This window comes from Erythrolamprus reginae, chromosome 11 (genome assembly GCF_031021105.1).
Source record: "Erythrolamprus reginae isolate rEryReg1 chromosome 11, rEryReg1.hap1, whole genome shotgun sequence".
Classification (NCBI taxonomy): Eukaryota; Metazoa; Chordata; class Lepidosauria; order Squamata; family Dipsadidae; genus Erythrolamprus; species Erythrolamprus reginae.
In genome coordinates, this window is record NC_091960.1 from 10,539,016 (window position 1) to 10,562,091 (window position 23,076).

At 41.9% G+C, this 23,076-nt stretch overlaps 1 protein-coding gene across 4 annotated transcripts in view; it reads left to right on the forward strand.

Moving 5' to 3' along the window:
* The window catches only part of LOC139174497 (IgGFc-binding protein-like), a 73,026-nt gene that overhangs the window by 16,184 nt on the left and 33,766 nt on the right, over window positions 1-23,076 (forward strand). For all 4 annotated transcript variants that reach the window (XM_070764912.1, XM_070764913.1, XM_070764914.1 and 1 more), the window contains 9 exons: window positions 1,079-1,677; window positions 4,213-4,777; window positions 6,294-6,898; window positions 8,525-9,071; window positions 12,142-12,341; window positions 13,947-14,339; window positions 16,540-16,826; window positions 19,240-19,505; window positions 21,578-22,182. In XM_070764912.1, coding sequence (XP_070621013.1) covers window positions 1,079-1,677; window positions 4,213-4,777; window positions 6,294-6,898; window positions 8,525-9,071; window positions 12,142-12,341; window positions 13,947-14,339; window positions 16,540-16,826; window positions 19,240-19,505; window positions 21,578-22,182 — 4,067 coding nt within the window. The remainder of the gene's footprint in view (window positions 1-1,078; window positions 1,678-4,212; window positions 4,778-6,293; window positions 6,899-8,524; window positions 9,072-12,141; window positions 12,342-13,946; window positions 14,340-16,539; window positions 16,827-19,239; window positions 19,506-21,577; window positions 22,183-23,076) is intronic.

Here is a 23,076-nt window from a genome sequence, read left to right on the forward strand (position 1 = left end):
AAAGAGCACTTGTCTCCAAACAAACTGGTGATTTCTACAAGTCCCTTATCAGTTCTGTGATACTTAGCTTGCAGCTGTGAGGCAATTCACAGTCCTTCTTCTTTCACAAAGTGAAACACCCTTTCCCCTGGTTTAGTTTCAAAGCGGGGGAAAATCAGCACACAAAAGGTCAAAGGCAGCAAAGCAGGCACGAAACACAACGATCAGATAATCCTCTTCAATGGCCAAACCCATAGGCTGCTATTTATAGCAGCCTCACTAATTACCACAGCCCCACCCAACCACAGGTGGCCTCATTTTCTTTGATAATAATCTCTCAGTTGTTGCTGCCTATGCATCGCTCTCCGCATGCGTGGCTGTATCATTAACTCTTGTTCCGAATCCAAGGAGGAGCTAGATAATTGATCTCCTTCTGAGCTGTCTGCCCCACTCTCCTCCTCCCTGTCACTCATGTCTTCTTGGTCAGAGGAGCCTTCATCAGCAGATTCCACCGGGGGCAAAACAAGCCTGCAGCATGTGGATGTCTCCCCCACATCCACAGTCCTTGGGGCAGGAGCTGGGCCAGAGCTAACCACAACATATAACCATCACTAAGGCCTGACATTGCTAAGGTGGTATATAGGATGCACTATAACACAGTGCGTTATAATGCATGACAATGATATAACAATATATTGTGGAAATTTACAGATCTGGCTTCCTTGGTTACTTGGTGAGTCTATTTGAAAGTTACTCAAGAAATTGAATCATAATCTAATCAGATCGTCTAAGTTACAGTGAACTAAAAAAAGTCGAACCCATGTTTTCTCAACTGTGACAACTTTAAGATGTGTGGACTCTCCTCCTCCCGGTCACTCATGTCTTCTTGGTCAGAGGAGCCTTCATCAGCAGATTCCACTGGGGGCAAAACAGGCCTGCAGCATGTGGATGTCTCCCCCACATCCACAGTCTTTGGGGCAGGAGCTGGGCCAGAGCTAACCACAACACCCCACGAATGTCAGAAAAATATATTTGGGTGCATTCTTTTGCCTGATGGCTGACAAGTTCCCCAACCCATTGGATCTTTATATTGTTTTAGGCATCACCTGTCCAGTGAACCAGTACTATGACTTTTGTGGCCCAGCTTGTCCTTCCACGTGTGGCAACCCCCAAGCCCCCACCCTTTGCAAAAAAGCTTGCATCCCAGGCTGTGTCTGTAGGGAAGGCTACGTTCTGAATGCTGGTGTCTGCATACCTCTGAAACTCTGTGGATGCACACTGAACGGCCGCTATTACCAGCTGGGAGAACAAGTGATCCTGGGGGACACTTGTAACCAAAGATGTATCTGCGTGCAAGCTGCTCACCCAATGGAATGTCAAGGACATGCCTGCAAAGCTCAGGAAGTGTGCAAAATTGTGGATGATGCACGAGGTTGCTATCCAATGACATTTGGCCTGATGCATGTGTATGGCCCTTCAAACTATATCACTTTTGATGGTGTTTCTTTTAGTTTCCAAGGGGCCTGCAAATACTCCCTTGTTTCATACTGTGGTCCACCAGGAAAGCTTCCAAGTTTCAACATTCAAGTGTTAAATATGCACAAGGACTCGATCTCGGTATCCTGGGTAAAGCAGTTGGAGCTTGAGATCTATGGGGAGAAAATAATCGTGGCAAAGGGGCAGCACGGCTTAATAAAGGTAAGAGTCTTGTAAATTCTAACTAGGTTCCACTGGAACGTCTGTGGGATCTAAAAACCTGCTTTATAATGAATTTGCGTCTGCCCTTCGAGGTAGATCAGGCTAGGAAAGCAAAATTATGAAATCTAATACTGCTTTTATTGTAGGGTTATAGTAACAGAATCTTGAAAGTCTGAATGAATCTTCCTTCTCCCTCTAAAAAACCCCAGGGAGGGTCAAATTTTAACTGTCTGTCTGTCTGTCTGTCTGTCTGTCTGTCTGTCTGTCTGTCTGTCTCTCTCTGTCTGTCTGTCTGTCTGTCTCTGTCTGCCTGCCTGCCTGCCTGCCTGTCTATCTGTCTATCTGTCTGTCTGTCTGTCTACCTACCTACCTACCTACCTACCTACCTATCTATCTATCTATCTATCTATCAATCATATATCCATTCATCTATCTATCATCTATCCATCCATCATCTATCTATCTATCTATCTATCTATCTATCTATCTATCTATCTATCTATCTATCTATCATCTATCCATCCATCCATCATCTATCTATCTATCTATCTATCTATCTATCTATCTATCTATCTATCATCTATCCATCCATCATCTATCTATCTATCTATCTATCTATCTATCTATCTATCTATCTATCTATCTATCTATCTATCTACCTACCTACCTACCTACCTACCTACCTATCTATCTATCTATCTATCTATCAATCATATATCCATTCATCTATCTATCATCTATCCATCCATCATCTATCTATCTATCTATCTATCTATCTATCTATCTATCTATCTATCTATCTATCTATCTATCTATCTATCTATCTATCATCTATCCATTCATCAATCTATCTATCTATCTATCTATCTATCTATCTATCTATCTATCTATCTTCTATCCATCTATCTATCTATCTATCTATCTATCTATCTATCTATCTATCTATCATCTATCAATTTATTTATTTTGTCATACATGTACAAGATAACAGGTTTAAGTATAAACATGAATATGAACACAGGAAATGGATATGAATAATGGGGACAGTGGGCCAGGGATGGTAGGCATACTGGTGCGCTTATGCACATCCCTTACAGACCTCTTAGGAATGGAATGAAGTCTACAATAGGCTTAAACCAAGCATCTTTTTAAAATGTATGATGTAGTGCAGTTTTTTGCAGCTCTACTGGTGTTATTGCAGGAGACTGACAATGGGTGTTGTTGTTTCACCCATAGCAGTGTAGTTTCAATGGCCAGGTCGCAATATTTTGTAATTTTTTCCAGTTCTTTTTTTCGACTCTGGCATTCCCTGATACAGCGATATCAATAAATTGCACTCTTTGGTCCTTGACAACTGTGATATCTGGCGTGTTATGTAACAAATGACGATCTGTCTGTATTCGAAAGTCCCACAAGATCTTCCCTACAACAGCTCGAAAAATCTGAGAAATAAGTTGGGTCAAGAGAGTATGAATGCCACATAGCCACATAATGCAGTGTTTCCCAACCTTGGCAACTTGAAGATATCTGGACTTCAACTCCCAGAATTCCCCAACCAGCATTTGCTGGCTGGGGAATTCTGGGAGTTGAAGTCCAGATACAGTAATACCTCATCTTACGAACCTAATTGGTTCCCGCGGGAGGTTCGTAAGACGAAAAGTTCGTAAGACGAAACATTGTTTCCCATAGGAAACAATGTAAAATCAATTAATCCGTGCAATGAAAAAAAAACCTTCAAAAAACCACCGCTGCCCGGCTGTCACCTTTTGAAACAGCTGGGGGGCTTCTCAGCGTCCTCCTGAACCCGAACGCCAAACCCAAACTTCCAAGTTCGACGTTCGGGAGGTCGCCAAGAAGTCCCCCGGCTGTTTTAAAAGGTGACAGCCGGGCGGCGGGGCTTCTCAGCGTCCTCCCGAACCCGAACTTTTGCCGAACTTCCGGGTTCGGCGTTCGGGAGGCCGCCGAGAAGCTCCACCGCCCGGCTGTCACCTTTGAAACAGCTGGGGGGCTTCTCAGCGGCCTCCCGAACGCCAAACCCGGAAGTTCGGGTTTGGCGTTCGGGTTCAGGAGGATGCTGAAAAGCCCCCCGGCTGTTTCAAAAAGCGACAGCCGGGCAGCGGGGCTTCTCGGCGGCAGCAGCGGTGGGTTTATAAGAAGGAAAAAGTTCGTAAGAAGAGGCAAAAAATTTCTGAACCCTGGGTTCATATCTCATCTATCCGGGTTGTTCGTAAGATGAGGGGTTCGTATCATGAGGTACCACTGTACCTTCAAGTTGCCAAGGTTGGGAAACACTGACATAATGAGTTCCATGGGTGATTGGGAAGTTGAGTGCTTGGGCCACTACAGGCACCCCTGACATGAGTGATGTCAAGCTGGCTGTGCCGATCCTGGCCAAGTACACCCAAGGCCCCCGAGGTTCAACACAACCCTGATGTGGCCCTCAAAGAAATAGAGTTTGAACCCCCTGGTATAGATTAATTAGATGAATCTATCTATGAATTTGACAAGGGCATTGTTCCTCTGCCTTTGTCTTAGGTGAATGGCCTTCTAACAACTCTGCCCATCACCCTTGCAATGGGAAAATTATATGCCTATTCTACTACCACCTTTCTCACTATTAAGACCGATATGGGCCTCTCTGTTTCCTACGATTGGGCTTACCACGTGTTGGTTTCAGTTCCGGAAATTTACTCGGGGTCCCTCTGCGGCCTTGGTGGAGATTTCAACCAGAATCGCCACAATGACTTCAGGACTCCCAACGGTTCGGTGGTTCAGGATCCAGAGACATTTGGCAACAGCTGGAAAGACTCTGGCTCCCAATTCCACTGCACAGCTGTCAGTCCCTTACCAAATTGTAGTGAAACGGAATTGGCCCAATACAGATCTCTGGCTTATTGTGGACTCATTCGTGAAATGGACGGGCCATTTCAAGACTGCCTTGACCACATGGAAGCTCAGCATTATGCAGAGCATTGTGCGAAGATCCTGTGCACAACACGGGGAAACCGCAAGATTCTGTGTGAAGTACTAGCTACGTATGCCCAGAGATGTCAAGAAAACCACTTCAGGATTCAACCGTGGGGAAAGATCACTGGGTGTGGTAAGTGATATTCAGCAGAAAGAACTGGTTTTAAAAGCAGAAATGAATAGTTGTGAATGAACATTTGCTTTTTTGCAAAAAAGAGACAAAAATTGCCGAAATCTCATGTGCACGAGGACACTCATGCATGCGAGATTTGGCAAATTTTGCCCATTTCAGGGACCGCCTTCTGCTGCACGAATCCCAGCGACCAGTTAGGTCCCACAGAGTGGGTCTTCTCCGGGTCCCGTCAACTAAATAATGTCGGTTGGCAGGCCCCAGGGGAAGAGCCTTCTCTGTGGCGGCCCCGGCCCTCTGGAACCAACTCCCCCCAGAGATTAGACTAGCCCCCACCCTCCTTGCCTTTCGTAAGCTTCTTAAAACCCACCTCTGCCACTAGGCATGGGGGAATTGAGATACTCTTTCCCCCTAGGCCTTTACAATTTTATGCATGGTATGTATGTATGTAGGTTTGGTTTTTATAATAATGGGCTTTTAACTGTTTTTAGTATTGGATTATTATTATATGCTGTTTTATTATTGCTGTTAGCCGCCCTGAGTCTCCGGAGAGAGGCGGCATACAAATCCAATAAATTAAAATAAATACATAAATAAATTTCTGGGCTTCCGTGCATGTGCAGAAGCAAAAAAAGGGCAAAAATCGCTGGTATCTCACCGGTTGCATGCTTGCATGGCCGCTGACGTACTGGAGCCACGCACCTGACCACAGCCAACCTACCAGAGCCATGCACTTGGGCCTACAGGCTGCTGCCCACCCCTGGGTCAGTCACCAGGACCAGCCGTTTAGTCTTCCAAGCTTTTCAGCTGGCGCTTGGGTCTCAAAACACACTGAAGATGGACTCCAGCACAAGTTCAAAAGCTCAGAAGACCAAACCTCTGGTCTCAGTGACCAACGCGGATTGGAACTTGCAAAAATAATTTTCATTATTTTTGGAGACCTCACCTACACAATGATATAGATAAAATTGAACGGGTCCAAAGACGGGCTACAAAAATGGTGGAAGGTCTTAAGCATAAAACTTATCAGGAAAGACTTCATGAACTCAATCTGTATAGTCTGGAGGACAGAAGGGAAAGGGGGAGGGACATGATTGAAACATTTAAATATGTTAAAGGGTTAAATACGGTTCAGGAGGGAAGTGTTTTTAATAGGAAAGTGAACACAAGAACAAGGGGGCACAATCTGAGGTTAGTTGGGGGGAAGATCAGAAGCAACGTGAGAAAATATTATTTTACTGAAAGAGTAGTAGATGCTTGGAACAAACTTCCAGCAGATATGGTTGGTAAATCCACAGTAACTGAATTTAAACATGCCTAGGATAAACATATATCCATCCTAAAATAAAATACAGGAAATAGTATAAGGGCAGACAAGATGGACCATGAGGTCCTTTTCTGCCGTCAATCTTCTATGTTTCCATGTTTCTATTACTGTTCCTACTCCTTTGTCCCCATTGTATTAATTTCAAAACCTGTCTTCGGTATTAAAGCAAATCTTTCAATCTTCTGCGTTTAGAGTTAACTTGCCCCAAAAACAGCCGTTATGTCTTTTGTGGCTCTCCCTGCCCTGCCTCTTGCCCCCAACCATCCGGACCTCCAAACTGCCTCCAGAACGTGTGTGTAGAAGGATGCCAGTGTGAAGCAGGGTTTGTGCTGAGCGGCACCGATTGTGTTCCATGGGAGGAGTGTGGCTGCAGCTACAACGGACGATATTACTTGAAAGGGGAAACGTTCTTTGTGGAAGGAGAAAACTGTAAAAAACAATATCGCTGTGATGGCTCCATCTCTGCCATGGAAGCCGACGGGTCCTTCTGCAGCCTGGAACAATTCTGTGGCACTCAGAAGGGAGTATATGGTTGCCACCCGTTGGCAGATGGCATCTGTCAAATTTCTGGATTTCTTCATTACACCACCTTTGACGGACAACCGTACAGCTTCCAAGGCACATCTATGTATGTCTTGGTGGAACTATGCCCAATGTCCAAGCTTTTACCCTCTTTCAGAGTTGAAGTGAAGCATGAGAAGATGCCCACTAGGCTTTTTCCCGAGATGTCAATGGTGTTGGTTCTAGTGAACAACACCCGGATATATCTGCAGAGAGGGCGCCATGGGAGTGCCTTGGTAAGGATAATTTTACTTATTTGCAATCTGAAAGGATGGGGTGGTTTCAAACACGTTTTGTATTTGTTGTTATTTGTTGTTATATTCCAGCTGTACAAACATTTACAAAAGATGAATGTTAAAGCCACCCCCCTGTAGCCTCTGAGATAGAATGGAATGGGATGGAATGGAATAAGATGGGATGGGATGGAATACACTAGTGTAGACTAGAGTAGGGTAGACTAGACCAGGCTAAAGTAGACTAGATTAGAGTAGACTTGTGTAGACTAGAGTAGAGTAGAGTAGACTAGATTAGAGTAGAGTAGACTAGTGTAGACTGGAGTAGACTAGAGTAGAGTAGATTAGACTAGACTAAAGTAGACTAGAGTAGAGTAGACTAGTGTAGACTAGACTAGACTAGACTAGAATAACAGATTAAATTAAATTAAGTTAAATTGCCCATTAAATTAAATTAAATTAAATTAATAAGATGGACTGGACTGGACTGTCCTGGAATAGAATAGAATAGAATAACAGAGTTTAAAGGGACCTTGGAGGTCTTCTAATCCAACCCCCTGCTCAGGCAGGAAACCCTATACCACATCAGACAAATGGTTACCCAGCACCAACATCTTCTTAAAAACTTCCAGTGTTGGAGCATTTATAATCTCTGGAGACAAGCTGTTCCACTGATTAATTGTTCTAACTGTCAGGAATTTTCTCCTTAGTTCTAAGTTGCTTCTCTCTCCTTATTTATTTTCTACCCATTGCTTCTTGTTCTACCGTCTGGTGCTTTGGAGAATAGTTTCACTCCCTCTTTTTTGTGGCAACCCCTGGGTGCGAGATAGCAAGCCAGGGACCATAGGATGGCATCACCCTGCAGGTTTGGGGTTTGGGTTTTAACTTCAGAGGAGAAATATCTGCTTAACCTCCAACCTTCAAGGATTATTATTCCCAATATGAGAAACTCTGATATTGAGAAGGCCAGCACAGAAATATCTATCATGAATGAGTTTGAGGGCATCCGACCAGGAGAGGCCATGAATCCTTAAACCTTCAGAATCTCAAATATGCCTCCACATTTGGAACATATTTAGACTAGGTCTTTGAAAAGTAGACAAGCTTAAAGAGATGCTAAAAAGTTCTCTAACTTCATCTCTGCTTTGTCAGAGTAGAATGCTTCATAGCAATAGCAACAGCACTTAGACTTATATACTGCTTTATAGTGCTTTTACAACTCTCTACGCAGTTTACAGAGTCAGATTCTTGCCCCCAACATTCTGGGTCTTCATTTGACCCACCTCGGATGGATGGAATCTCCCCCGCTCTTTCCTTCTCTCTCTTTCTCTCTCTCCCTCCTTCCCTCTCTCTGTCTCTCTTACTCTCTCTCGCACAGACATTTAAAGTTATCCTGTGCATATCATGATGCCTTGACACATTATTTCAATATTTATGTCAGGGAAACTATCATTTTAACTCCCCAGAGGCTGGTAGAAGGAGCTGCTGCCTGTGAGTGGAGGAGACTAAGAGGAGAAAGGTAGATCTATTTGAGCTGGTCAGGATCGAACTTCTGACATTGGGCAGAGTTATCTTGCAATACTGCATTCTAACGACTAAGTGATTGTTTCTTCTTCTTCTTCATAATAGGTCAATGGTATAGCTTTGCACCTTCCTGTCCATTTGAAAAGCCAGAGGATCGCCATTTATCAACATGGATTTTATATTGTTTTAACAACTGACTTTGGTTTAACCGTGAGCTATGACGTGGCACATAGCCTCTTTGTAACCCTTTCTCCTAAATACCAAGGGCAAGTCTGTGGGATGTGTGGGAATTTCAAGAGAGCCAACGATGGCGACTCTAGCATGCAAACCAGCCCCATAGCAAACCAGCCCTTGGAGCGAGCCAGCATCTGGAGTTCCTCAGTGACCACAGGTAGCTTCGTGAATCCCATATTTGTTAAGGAACATCTCATCCAGTCCAAATCCATGTGTTGGATCATCCAGAATGCCGATGGGCCATTTGCTTCTTGCCACTATCTGGTCAATCCCGAACCCTATTTAACAAATTGCATTTTGGATGTTTATGCATCAGCTGGGAATCCAAGGATCTTGTGCCTTTCCATTCAGACATATGTAGCAGCCTGCCAGAGAGCCAATGTCACCCTCAGGCCTTGGAGAATTGGATCATTTTGTGGTGAGTCAATTAGCAAAGGCCAATATATTTTATAAAGGCTGGAATATGTCTAGATCATTACTTTGTATTGGCTTATTAGTGTTGTGAGTGGTCTGCGTCCAGCTCAGTTGGTCACAGATTTCAAGGACCAGGAGATGGATGAGTACTGGTCTTGCAGGCCAGTACTTCTTGCCATCTGAGTCTGAGAGTGAGGGAGAGTTAGGGCTGAGGGTCAACTGAGTGAGTCAGGGAACGATGGGAGACTTTGAGGATCAGGACCCCCTGTTAGATGCAAGGATATGGAGGATGAGATTGAGACATGGCATGGGGGAACTGAGATATTCTTTCCCCCTAGGCCTTTACAATTTATGTATGGTATGTTTGCATGTATGGATGTTTGGTTTTACAATAAGGTTTTTTTTAGTTGTTTTAGTATTGGATTTACATGCTGTTTTTTGTTACTGTTGTTAGCTGCCCCGAGTCTACGGAGAGGGGCGGCATACAAATCCAATAAATAAATAAATAAATGAATGAATGAATGAATGAATGAACGAACGAACGAATGAACGAACGAATATCTCTCAAGGAGGGGTTATTGGCATTAAATAGATCTACAGGACATTTGGCCACACCTTGGCAGTATATAAGGACAGGCTGATGGGAAAGGGTTTGTGGCAGACAATGTTCCCATCATGAAGATGCCTTGGAGCTGGGAGACTTCTTCTGTTTCCACCGACTTTGATTTCTGCTTGTTGCCTGAACTGTTTTATTCTCAGGGCTGAGTGAGTGTCATTAAAAAATAGAGACACCTTATTAGCACAGATTTATGACTCTATCTTCCGGGCATCCTGGATTCTCCTTATCTCCCGCTAATTAGAGAAACCTGGCCAGCATGAAATTCCTTGCGTTAATTGCAGAAATTGTGTTACTAATAGACTTTTGGTGCTTTTGAACCAATGTGTGTGTGGGTCTTTATTTCTGATAATTGATATGGCCAGACAGAACAATTAATGCAATATGTTCACCTAAATTTATCGTTAATAAAAAGTCAAATCGGTACATTCCCATCACATGCTAAGTTTGGTTACTGCAAATGTTGGCTGGTTATTGTTAGTGGGTCATGTGAAGCCAGCCTGTTTGGCTTGCTTATGGCTCAAGATAATATGTGAACCAGAAAATGGGTTAATTCAGCAACCAGGTTAAATGCATTGTGTGAGACTTGATCAGACCTCTAAAAGATCTCCAAGGTGCATTGCATAAAAGCTAGCTAAATTTAAGATATAACACGCATGTAGTCCATTTGGCTAGAAAATGGGTTAATTCAATAATCCGTTTAAGTACCTTGTTGTGAAGACATGGTATTCCTTAATAAATATATCCCTGAATTGACACTGATTTGTTTAATGTCATATCAGATTGGCCTTCTTGGTTAATTGGGGAAGGGAAATGTATGGAAAAATCTCTTGTTTGTGCAGAAATGTTCTCCCTGTATCTTGCTAATTTTACTTTGGGATGCAACAAAAAGGAAGAGAAATAGAAGCATATGTAAGAGTTGATGCTGGCATCAACGGAGTGGGACGGCATACAAATCTAATAGATTCTTCTTCTTCTTCTTCTTCTTCTTCTTCTTATTATTATTATTATTATTATTATTATTATTATTATTATATATTATATTATTATTATATTATTATTATTTATTATTATTATATTATATTATTATTATATTATATTATATTATTATATTATATTATTATATATTATTATTTTTTAATTATTATTATTATTATTATTATTAATATTATTATTATTATAATACAACACAGCAAACGAGATCACTATGCTGGATTTCGTATTTCATCACCAGTCGGGCACTTCCCAAGCACCTAGGACTGCGTGATGTAGCAGTGAATTATGTTTGCCGGTCCCAGTAAAGAGGCCTTTTGCAATTGACAGATGGAGATTTTGTCAATTCCGATGGTTTTCAAATGTCCGCTGAGATCCTTTGGAACTGCGCCCAGTGTGCCAAGTACCACTGGGACCACTTTCACTGGCTTATGTCAGAGTCTCGATTTTTAGATCTTCGTATTATTATTATTATTATTATTATTATTATTATTATTATTATTATTATTATTATTATTATTATTATTATTTTGGAAGGCTCCAGTTTGAAGCCTTCTTTTGCGATATATCCCAGTGAAAAGAATGACTGGTTGATTGGATGAAGGGGATATTCTAGGGGAAAAACTTCATTCGGAGAAGACTTGGAAATATTATAACATTTTGCTGTAACCTTCATTTTCCAAGTTCTTTGGAATGCTTTCTAGAAAAGAATATTATTAGATTGATGGGCAGTGGTGGGAGTATGCTTTTATTTCCCGAATGCGAAGGAACAGCTAAAAAAAGGCCACATTATTGTTATTTAAAATAAAACCCACAAAAATGCATCAAATAGCATCAAGCTTGGTTTTGAAAGACTTTCTTTTTATTTATTTTATTTATTTATTTTGTCCAATACACAATGAGGGTTTTAGTGGGTATACAGTACTGTATATCTATATACATATAGTAAAATACATGATGAAGGTTATAGAGGAGATACTCATAGTAAAATATATCTAAGAAATAATAGAAAAGAAGGTATAGTAATAGAACATATCAATGAAAGAATAGAAGAAGAGATATAGGAATAGAAGAAAGGTACTGTATAGGAGATATAGGAGAGCAATACGACAGGGGACGGCAGGCACTCTAGTGCACTTGTACTCGCCCCTTACTGACCTCTTAGGAATCTGGATAGGTCAACCGTAGACAATCTAAGGGTAAAGTGTTGGGGATTTGGGGATGACACTATGGAGTCCGGTAATGAGTTCCACGCTTCGACAACTCGGTTACTGAAGTCATATTTTTTACAGTCAAGTTTGGAGCAGTTAATATTAAGTTTAAATCTGTTGTGTGCTCTTGTGTTGTTGTGGTTGAAGGTGAAGTAGTCGCCGTCAGGCAGGACGTTGCAGCATATGATCCTGTGGATAAGATCGCCAGCAAAATTACTGATTCCTCCCTCTCCATCCCACTTCTCTCTTTAAAGATCCAGATTGCCCAGCCAATAGCCATTATGAACTTTGCCAGCTGCCCTGCCGGGGGTTTTGTGCTGGGGCCACAATTGCGCATCTCTGCAACCCCCTGTGCGCTGAAGGCTGTGTCTGTGATTCAGGATACCTATGGAGTGGGAACAAGTGCATTCCACACGAGCAATGTGGCTGTGAACACAAGGGCCGTTATTACAATGTAAGTCAAGATTCCCCCTTTGAACAGTGTGGTGAAATGGGGAAGGTTAAGAGACCTGGAAGCTACAAGTAGTTTTTGAGCTATGATGGAGCCCAGAATTTATGTTGCTAAGCAAGGGAGTTGTTTTAAGAACAAGAAACTGCAGTTTAATGTTTCCAAATGTAAAATTTATTTTTTATTTTATTTATTTATTTTGTCCAATACACAATGAAGGTTTTAGTGGGTATATGTCTATATACACATAGTAAAATACATGATGAAGGTTATAGAGGATATACTCATAGTAAAACATATCTAAGAAATAATAGAAAAGAAGTTATAGTAATAGAACATATCAATGAAAGAATAGAAGAAGAGATATCGGAATAGAAGAAAGGTATAGGAGATAAAGGAGAGCAATAGGACAGGGGATGGAAGGCACTCTAGTGCACTTGTACTCACCCCTTACTGACCTCTTAGGAATCTGGATAGGTCAACCGTGGATAATCTAAGGGTAAAGTGTTGGGGGTTTGGGGATGACACTATGGAGTCTGGTAATGAGTTCCACGCTTCGACAACTCGGTTACTGAAGTCATATTTTTTACAGTCAAGTTTGGAGCGGTTAATATTAAGTTTAAATCTGCTGTGTGCTCTTGTGTTGTTGTGGTTGAAGCTGAAGTAGTCGCCAGCAGGCAGGAGGTTGCAGCATATGAGCTTGTGGGCAATACTTAGATCTTGTTTAAGGCGTCATAGTTCTAGGCTTTCTAGGCCCAGGATTGAAAGTCTAGTCTCATAGGGTATTCTATTTCGAGTGGAGGAGTGAAGGGCTCTTCTGGTGAAGTATCTTTGGACATTTTCAAGGGTGTTAATGTCTGAGATGCGATATGGGTTCCAAACAGATGAGCTGTATTCGAGGATGGGTCTGGCAAATAATGCACTTGGAGAAAAGTCTTCCAGGCTTCTAGGCCACAAGCCAAGATCAGAGACGCCAAGAATCGAAGCAAGGTCACAGGACTCCCAGTTGATAACTCTCCACAAGACTGTAAGGGCGGGCCTGCCTTTTCAACCCTGCTGAGGAGAACCATACCCAAACCCTGTTGCCAATTCAGGGATGGAAATACCTTTCTAATTGGCCCCTTCTTTGAGCTGCACGTCTCTGCCTCATGTCTATTATAGCCTGTGCGTCTTCATCCAATGAATCCAGGCTACTAGCTGGGGAGAGCCCCCCCCCGGGGGGTCTCAGGCTGCTCTCCCTCCTCCTCTTCCTGACGTTCCTCTCCCCTGTCTGCCTGGTCCTCCCCCTCCTGTTCACTGTCCTCCTCCTCTGGGCATGGATCCGGCAGAGCTCCAGCCGGTCCCTGAGGAGCCTCAGGCTGAATCACAACAGTTAAACAGCAAACATTTATCTTGTTAAAAACAGATTCCAAAATGACAGTCACAAGATAAGGAAAAACAGGAAATCCTTATCTTGTTAAAGGCAGAAACTACAGACAGCAAATACTGATATTCTTAAAATAAAACTTAAATTATTTTATACACAATGGATTTTTCCTTCAATAAGATGGGCAGATTGGCGCATAGTGTTCAAGTCTTGTCTTGATTAATTAGCTGTCATTTATTTCTCAGGTTGGAGACCTTCTCTGGCTTTCTGATTGCACAAAAAGGTGCAGCTGTCAGAATTCGTCAACCTTTCGCTGTGTCCCCGCCAGTTGCAATCCCGGCCAGCAATGTGCCATTCATGATGGAAAGCTGGGCTGTAAGAATCAACTGACCACATGCACAATTTCTGGAGACCCTCACTACTTCACATTTGATGGGGCCGTAGCCCATTTCCAGGGCAGTTGTGCTTATGAGATCTCAAGGACACCCAACTCCTCCTTGGATTTCTCCTTCCGGGTTGTGGCTACTAATAAGAATTTCCGGAATCCCCGAGTGTCTTTTATTTACCGGGTGGATATTTGGCTTAGCTTCAAACAGTTCAGTTCTCACCTTGTTTTGGAACAAGGGAAAGACGTGAAGGTGAGGACCATTTCTTGATCCACGCAAAAAAAAAGAAAAAAGGAGGTGGGGGCAGTGTACAATAAACCATCATAATTCTTTTTAAAAAAATAAATTTTATTTACATATATAAACAAATATTACAAAGACAACACAAGCGTACAAAATTAAAACTCACAATGAGAAGTGAGTGAGTGCTTAACAAGTCTGTATAACGATATTAAGTATCTTAAGTAACTTAATAACAATAAATACTAATTAATACTATTAATAATAATAAAATTAACAAAAAGTAAACAGAAAAAAGATAATACTCTTAATTTAAGGAAAAGATGTGAAGGTGAGGACAACTTCTTGATCAATGAAAAAAAAAGGAGGCGGGGGGGAGTGTACAATAAACCATCATAATCCATGGCCCTTTGGAAAATATGGGATGATGATGTTGATAATGATAGCAAAAGTTTTAAGAAGTAATGCTGAGTTTGGAAATTTATTTATTTATTATTTATTTATTAATTGGACTTATATGCCACCCTTCTCCGAAGACTCAGGGCGGCTCAAAACATATAAATTTCCGGTCACAATTCAAAGTGTTGGTTATGACCTATAAAGCCCTGCATGGCATCGGACCAGAATATCTCCGGGACCGCCTTCTGCCGCACAAATCCCAGCGACTGGTTAGGTCCCACAGAATTGGCCTTCTCCGGGTCCCGTCGACTAAGCAATGTCGTTTGGCGGGACCCAGGAGAAGAGCCTTCTCTGTGGCGGCCCCGACCCTCTGGAACCAGCTCCCCCCAGATATCAGAGTTGCACCCACCCTCCTTGCCTTTCGCAAGCTCCTTAAAATCCACCTCTGTCGTCAGGCATGGGGGAATTGAAATTTCTCTTCCCCCTAGGCTTATAGAATTTATACATGGTATGCTTGTATGTATGAGTGGTTTTTTTAAAAAATTGGGGTTTTTTAGATTGTTTTTAATATTAGATTTGTTTACATTGTCTTTTTATATTGTTGTTAGCCGCCCCGAGTCTTCGGAGAGGGGCGGCATACAAATCTAATTAAATAATAATAATAATAATAATAATAATAATAATAATAATAATAATAATAAAATAAAAATAAATAATACAAAGGAACAATTCTGAAGCCCAATTATAAAAAATTATAAAATTTAAAACCAATCTAAAACCCAGGTCATAAAATCATGAAATCACATTGCTTCACATGTAAGATACGATCTGGCAGATTGTGCATACATAGGACCAAAGATACCTTATTTCTTGAAATGATAGAATACTAAATTTTAACTGAATCTTACCAGATATTTTTAGTAATAAAAGAAAGTTGACAATGTAATTAACTAATGGATTGTTGACCTCTACTTTGTTGAAAGCCTTCAAGAAGAAGCTGAAATTCTATTTGTTGGGATACAGTATTGTACTTTTCTATATCTAACTGCATAGGGAACATCATATATAGGCCCCTCCACTTCTTAGCTGCTATGATTCTTCATGAGTCAAGAATTTCAATGCAAAATACCCCAAATAAATTAGTTAACCAACTGTAGTGACTTTGTCCACCATGATGGAAGAACATCACACTGATGTTAGAATAGGTTACTTCCCCAAGAACAAGACATTCTTGACTAGTGATTGAATCCAAGCTTTTCAAAACATATTCTCATAATACTGAGATACAGGAAAGATGGGATTCTGACCTAATTAATTTATTAGTATTCTTATTTCTTATATTTTCTTCAAAAGAGCCCAAAGCAACTTCAGGGGGTTTCTTTCCCAGGTCACCAGAAGAATTCAGTGTGGCCCACCCAGTATCTTCAAGTTCACACGAATTGTTCTACAAATGATATAGTAGAAAATAGAAACCTATGTTTTTCCCAAGAAAATCCTGAACTGAGGGATTAGGAAATACAAACAAGGACAATTAAAACAATAGAGACAAGATGTTGGATAACCATTTGCCTGAAGTGGTGTAGGGTTTCCTGCCTCTCCTCTCCTCTCCTCTCCATTTTCCCCTTCCCTTCCCTTCCCTTCCCTTTCATTCCATTCCATTCCATTCCATTCCATTCCATTCTATTCCTTTGGAATCTCGCCCATCATTTGAGATCATGTGGGCTTCATATTGTGCTGAAACCATCAATTACATCTTCTTCACCCCACGCAATTGATTACTTATACCTAATTGGGATTTCCACTATTTTTTTAGGTTGATGGGAGACCGGTTGCTTTGCCGGCAAAACTAGAGCACTTAGCCAACATCACTAAAAGAAGACAGATGGTAACTGTAAGAACCCATCCCAGTTTGGAGATCCAGTACAATGGCCGCCATGCTTTGCTTGTCCGTGTGGGTCCTGAATATTGGGGGAAGCTGAGTGGGATGTGCGGGAATTTCAATGGCAATCGCGATGATGACAAAGTGTTACCTGATGGTAAAAAAGCTAAAAATGATGCTGAATTTGGAAATGCCTGGATATCTGACATCAGTCCCCCAAAGTAAGTTGATTTATAACTGAGTTCTTTATCTTTTATGTTTATTTTTAAAAAAACAATTTTATCATTTTTTACAAAAATGATATGAGGCATACAAACTTAGTCCCTGTATCTCTTTGGATGAGCTTTATAGCTTCCGCTGCCTTAAGAAAGTTGAAAACATTCTTAAAGATCCATCTTATCCAGGGCAACTTTTTTTGAACTATTACCATCTGGCAGACGGTACAGGACAATAAAAACAAGGACAAATAGGCTGAAAAACAGCTTCTTTCCCAGAGCAGTAACTCTATTGAATTCTACTATATCGTGCAATATGAATACAATATCAGGGGTTTTCAATTCAATTGTATAGAACAGTAATGGTGAACCTATGGCACATGTGTCACAGGTGGCACGCATGCGAGCCATTGCCCTAGCTCAACTCCGACGTGCATGTGTATCCCGGCCAGCTGATTTTTGGCTTGCACAGAGGCTCTGGGTGGGTGTTTTTTGGCTTCTGGAGAGGCTCCAGGGGAATGGGGGAGGGCGTTTTTATTCTCCCTGAGCTCCAAGAAAGCCTTTGGAGCCTGGGGAGGGCAAAACATGAGCCTACCGGGCCCACCAGAAGTTGGGAAACAAGCTCCAGCTGGCAGAGGGCCTCCAGGGGGGTGGGGGAGCTGTTTTCACCCTCCCCTGGCATTGAATTATGGGTTGAGCACTCGTGCATGCGTGATAGAAGAAGTTTTTCCCGAACGCCATCACTCTACTAAGTCCAGATAACTGTTTCTGTATATCTTAAGCATAGCTATTTTGCTTTGTATGATTTTTATTCGACTTACACAATCCCTACATCCCTCAACACTGTCTAAATCTGCACTTCTATTCTACTAGTTTTTCTCATCATTCCTATCATCCTTTTCCTCCCACTTAGGACTGTATGATTGTAACTTGTTGCTTGTATCCTAAGATTTTTATTAATATTGTTTCTTCATTGCTTATTTGACCCCACAACAATCATTAAGTGTTGTACCACATGATTCTTGACAAATATATCTTTTTCTTTTATGTACACTGAAAGCATGTGCACCAAGACAAATTCCTTGTGTGTCCAATCACACTTGGCCAATAAAATTCTATTCTATTCTATTCTATTCTATTCTATTCTATTCTATTCTACGCTCATTCAGCACCCAAGGAAAAAAAGGTTCACCATCACTGGTATAGAATGTGAAGGATGGAGGGTTTTGTTTTATTTTTATGTATAATGTACACAAGATGGCACTTAATTTCGTTGTACAAGGTACAATGACAATAAAGTAAGCTAAACTATAAGTTGCCAAGTTTGAAAAAGTACTAATTTAAGCAGACACCTTTTTTTTAAAAAAAAAGACATTATCTATGAAAGAACAGATGCCAATTAATGCTCAATATAATGTAATGAGCTTTTCTTGCCTTTAAATTTTTTTTTATTGAAAACACAAAACACAAACTATAAAAAGAATAAGGTCAACAAGTTTAATGTAAATTCACATTTACATTCCTGTTTCTACAATGTCCTCTCTTTCTTTAAAGTTAATTTAATTCCTTTTCCTTTTCAATCCAGCTATAAAGTATCCCCCATAGGGTATAATGTTTCTTTTCATGTTTATTCTGTATTTGCAATGCAAGTTTGCTTAATTTTGCACATTCTCATATTTTTCTAATCACCATCTCTTTGTTTGGTATATTTTATGTTGTGGTTCAGCCTGAGGCTGCTCAGGGACCGGCTGTGTCTCTGCTGGCTCCATGCCCGGAGGAGGATGACAGCGAAGAGGAGGGGGCTGAACAGTCGGACGGGGGAGAGGAAAGTCAGGAATGGGATGGAGGAGAACAGCATGAGAGCCCCGGGGGGGGGGGCTCTCCCCAGCCAGTAGCTTGGAGTCATTAGGTGATGAAGCACAAGCCGTCATTGACATGCAACAGAGACGTTCAGATCAGAGAAAGGAGCAATTAAAGAAGTATTATCAACACTGAATTAGGAACAGCTTGGGTGTGGTCCTCCTTAGCAGGGTTTAAAAGGCAGGCAAGCCCTTGAAGCCATGTGGAGTGTTATCAGTTTGGAGTTGCGTTATCCTGTCTTGTTTCTTGGTGTCTCTGTTCCTGGCTTGTGGCCCAGCAGCTTTGGAAGACCCATGGGAGGTGTAGGTCTGCTATCTACAGCCTTGGCTTGGCAGCAAGAATTCTGTATTGCTGCATGGACTTTTGCCTTCGTGGATATATCTGAAGATACAGCATTTTCCTGTTTGTAAGGACATTTTCTGTTACCTGTGTTTTTCTTGAATTTTATAAAACTGCCTTTGCCTTTTACCAGTGTGTCTGGCTTCTCTTTTTGGGTTGGTATTGGCTTCTGGAATGACCCAGATAGAACATTTTATTTTTTCCTTTTCTTGCTTTTCAGATGCACTAATGATTCAGGTGCTGTTGCAACCTGCACCAATCACCTAGAATTGGAGCAAAAGTGTGCAATCCTCACAGATCAACGTGGGCCGTTCGCAGAGTGTCACTGGCACGAAGAAGCTGATCCCTATTACAATTCCTGCATTTTTGATCTTTGCCAGTATGGACAAGGCCATGACATGTTTTGTGCGGCTGTAGAAACCTATGAGGAGATGTGCCAAAGTCTCGGGGTGCAGGTGCCCAGCTGGAGGGAAGGGCTGGGATGTGGTGAGCAAGGAGCCTTTTTTTCCTTTTGGTCCCTCAACATGTGGAAAATGTGCATTCTCTCTTTTTGTTTTGAAGTATGAAAAGTTTCAGAGATGCAACGCTAGGTTGTTTTCGTTTCATTTATTAGATTTCTAAGCTGCCCAACTCCACAATTAAAAACAATAAACAATTAAAACCTTTAAAATAAGACCTTCTTTCCTTCTGAGGTTAGTTGGGGGAAAGATCAGAAGCAACGTGAGAAAATATTATTTGACTGAAAGAGGAGTAGATGCTTGGAACCAACTTCCAGCAGGCGTGGTTGGTAAATCCACAGGAACATGCCTGGGATAAACATATATCCATTGTAAGATAAAAATACAGGAAATAGTATAAGGGTAGACTAGATGGACCATGAGGTCTTTTTCTGCCGTCAGTCTTCTGTTTCTATGTTTCTTCTTGGCCGGAGCTAGATGGAATGGCTCAATGGCCCCTGGCCTGCCGGCAAAGCCAGGTCTTCACGGCTTTCTGAAAGGCTAGGAGGGTGGGAGCAGTGCGGATCTCCGGGGGCAGTTGGTTCCAGAGAACCAGAGCCACCACAGAGAAGGCCCTCCCACTTGGCCCCACCAGTCGACACTGTCTAGTCGACAGGACCCAGAGAAGGCCAACCCTGTGGGTCCTAATTGGTTGCTGGGAGGTATGTGGCAGAAGACGGTCCCATAAGTTGTCTGGCCTTAAGCCATGTAGGGCTTTATAGGTGTTAACCAACACCTTAAATTGCACCCAGAGACCGATTGGGAGCCAGTGCAGCTTGCCCAGTGTTGGTGTGATGTGCGTGTACCTAGGCTGATGAAGTTGATGATGCTGGGGATACTTCAGCTAACTGCTGTTCTGTCGGGCTCTCTGGTACATTCCTCCCAAAAATTCACAGGTACAAATTTTAGACACACACATGTTTGGAAATTCAAAACAACATAGAGATGGCACTTGGACATCTATTTCAATAACCAAATTTGGTTGCATTCCAAATTCTGTCAATGTTAGTTTACATGGCCTCTGATGAAAGGGGACGGGAGCTGTCATTTAACAATAAGGTATACCCATGTTACACCAACAGTCTGCATTGGTTGCCGATCAATTTCCGGTCACAATTCAAAGTGTTGGTTATGACCTATAAAGTCTTTCATGGCATCGGACCAGAATATCTCCGGGACCGCCTTTTGCCGCATGAATACCAGCGACCGATTAGGTCCCACAGAGTTGGCCTTCTCAGAGTCCCGTCAACTAAACAATGTCATTTGGCGGGTCCCAGGGGAAGAGCCTTCTCTGTGGTGGCCCCGACCCTATGGAACCAGCTCCCCCCTGAGATTAGAACTGCCCCCACCCTCCTAGCCTTTTGTAAACTCCTTAAAACCCACCTCTGCCATCAGGCATGGGGGAACTGAGATAACTTCCCTAGGCCTATATTGTTTATGTATGGTATGTTGTGTGCATGTTTTTTAAATTATGGGTTTTTAGTTTTAATTATTAGATTTGTATTGTATATTGTTTTTCTATTACTGTTGTGAGCCGCCCCGAGTCTATGGAGAGGGACGGCATACAAATGTACAAATAAATAAATGAATGAATGAATGAATGAATGAATGAATAAACAAATAAATAAAACAAATAAACAAACAAACAAACAAACAAATAAATAAATATCTGAAAGAACATAGTGAAAAAGGAAGGAAAGAAAACATGCAGATTATATACGTAATTGTGGAGCAATTCCTAGGTTGAATCTCTATGTTGGTTGAGGCAGGCAGGGTTTGCTTGGGTACCATTTGTTGGGGGTCAAGGGAAAGGGAGGGTTTTGCCTTCTCTTTCTGCTCAAGATCCCCATGTACAACTGGTGGGCCACTGTGTGACACAGAATGCTGGACTCGATGGGCTTTGGCCTGATTCAGCCTGGCTCTTCTTATGTTCATGTAACCTTTGGAAGACCACAGGGTTTTCTCCATATGCATTAAATGCAACCTATTTGCTTTTGCATAAAGAATTTTCTGGCTACTTTCTTTGGGATTGGATTAAAATGGCATGCATATGTCTTTCAGAGTTGACCTGCCCACCAAATAGTTATTACGAGCTTTGTGGCTCTCCCTGCCCTGCCTCTTGCACCCAACCAGCCGGACCTCCAAGCTGCTTCCACAACATGTGTGTAGAAGGATGCCAGTGTGAAGCAGGGTTTGTGCTGAGCGGCACCGATTGTGTTCCATGGGAGGAGTGTGGCTGCAGCTACGACGGACGATATTACTTGAAAGGGGAAACGTTCTTTGTGGAAGGAGAAAAGTGTAAAAAAAAGTATAACTGCGATGACTCCATCTCTGTCATTGAAGCTGATGGGTCCTTCTGCAGCCTGGAACAATTCTGTGGCCCTTGGAAGGGAGTGTATGGTTGCCACACATTGCCACATGGCATCTGTCGTGTTTCTAAATTTCTCCACTATACCACCTTTGATGGGCAGCAGTATAACTTCCAAGGTATCTCCACATATATCTTGGTGGAACTGTGTCCAACGTCCAAGTTTTTGCCTTCTTTCAGGGTTGAGGTGAAGAATGAGAAGCTGTTCAATGGTCCTTTATCTGTACTATCAGAGGTTATCGTATCCGTGAACAATACTCAGATATACCTGCAGAGAGAACATCAAGGAACAGTCAAGGTAAATATTATTTCTTTTGTTTAATTAGACTTCTATGCCGCCCGATACCTTGGTACTCAGGGCGGCTTACAACAAGTAAACTAAAATACAACCACAATTATTATTATTATTATTATTATTATTATTATTATTATTATTATTATTATTATTTATTAGATTTGTATGCCGCCCCTCTCCGTAGACTCGGGGCAGCTCACAACACAATAAAACAGTTCATAACAAATCTAATAATTTACTATTTAAAATATTTTTTAAAAACCCCATTATTAAGCAGACATACATACAAACATACCATACATAAATTGTATAGGCCCGGGGGAGATATCTCAGTTCCCCCATGCCTGATGACAAAGGTGGGTTTTGAGTAGTTTATGAAAGGCAAGGAGGGTAGGGGCAGTTCTAATCTCTGGGGGGAGCTGGTTCCAGAGAGTCAGGGCCGCCACAGAGAAGGCTCTTCCCCTGGGGCCTGCCAAACGACATTGTTTAGTTGACGGGACCCGGAGAAGGCCTACTCTGTGGGACCTAATTGGTCGCTGGGATTCGTGCAGCAGAAGGCAGTCTCGGAGATATTCTGGTCCGATGCCATGAAGGGCTTTATAGGTCATAACCAACACTTTGAATTGTGACCGGAAATTGATCGGCAACCAGTGCAGACTGTGGAGTGTTGGTGTAACATGGGCATACCTTGGGAAGCCCATGATTGCTCTCGCAGCTGCATTCTGCACGATCTGAAGTTTCCGAACACTTTTCAAAGGTAGCCCCATGTAGAGAGCGTTACAGTAGTCGAACCTCGAGTGATGAGGGCATGAGTGACTGTGAGCAGTGACTCCCGGTCCAAATAATAAGAAGTCAGTATAAATAGCAAATTATAAAACTCCCATTGTAAAAGCATTA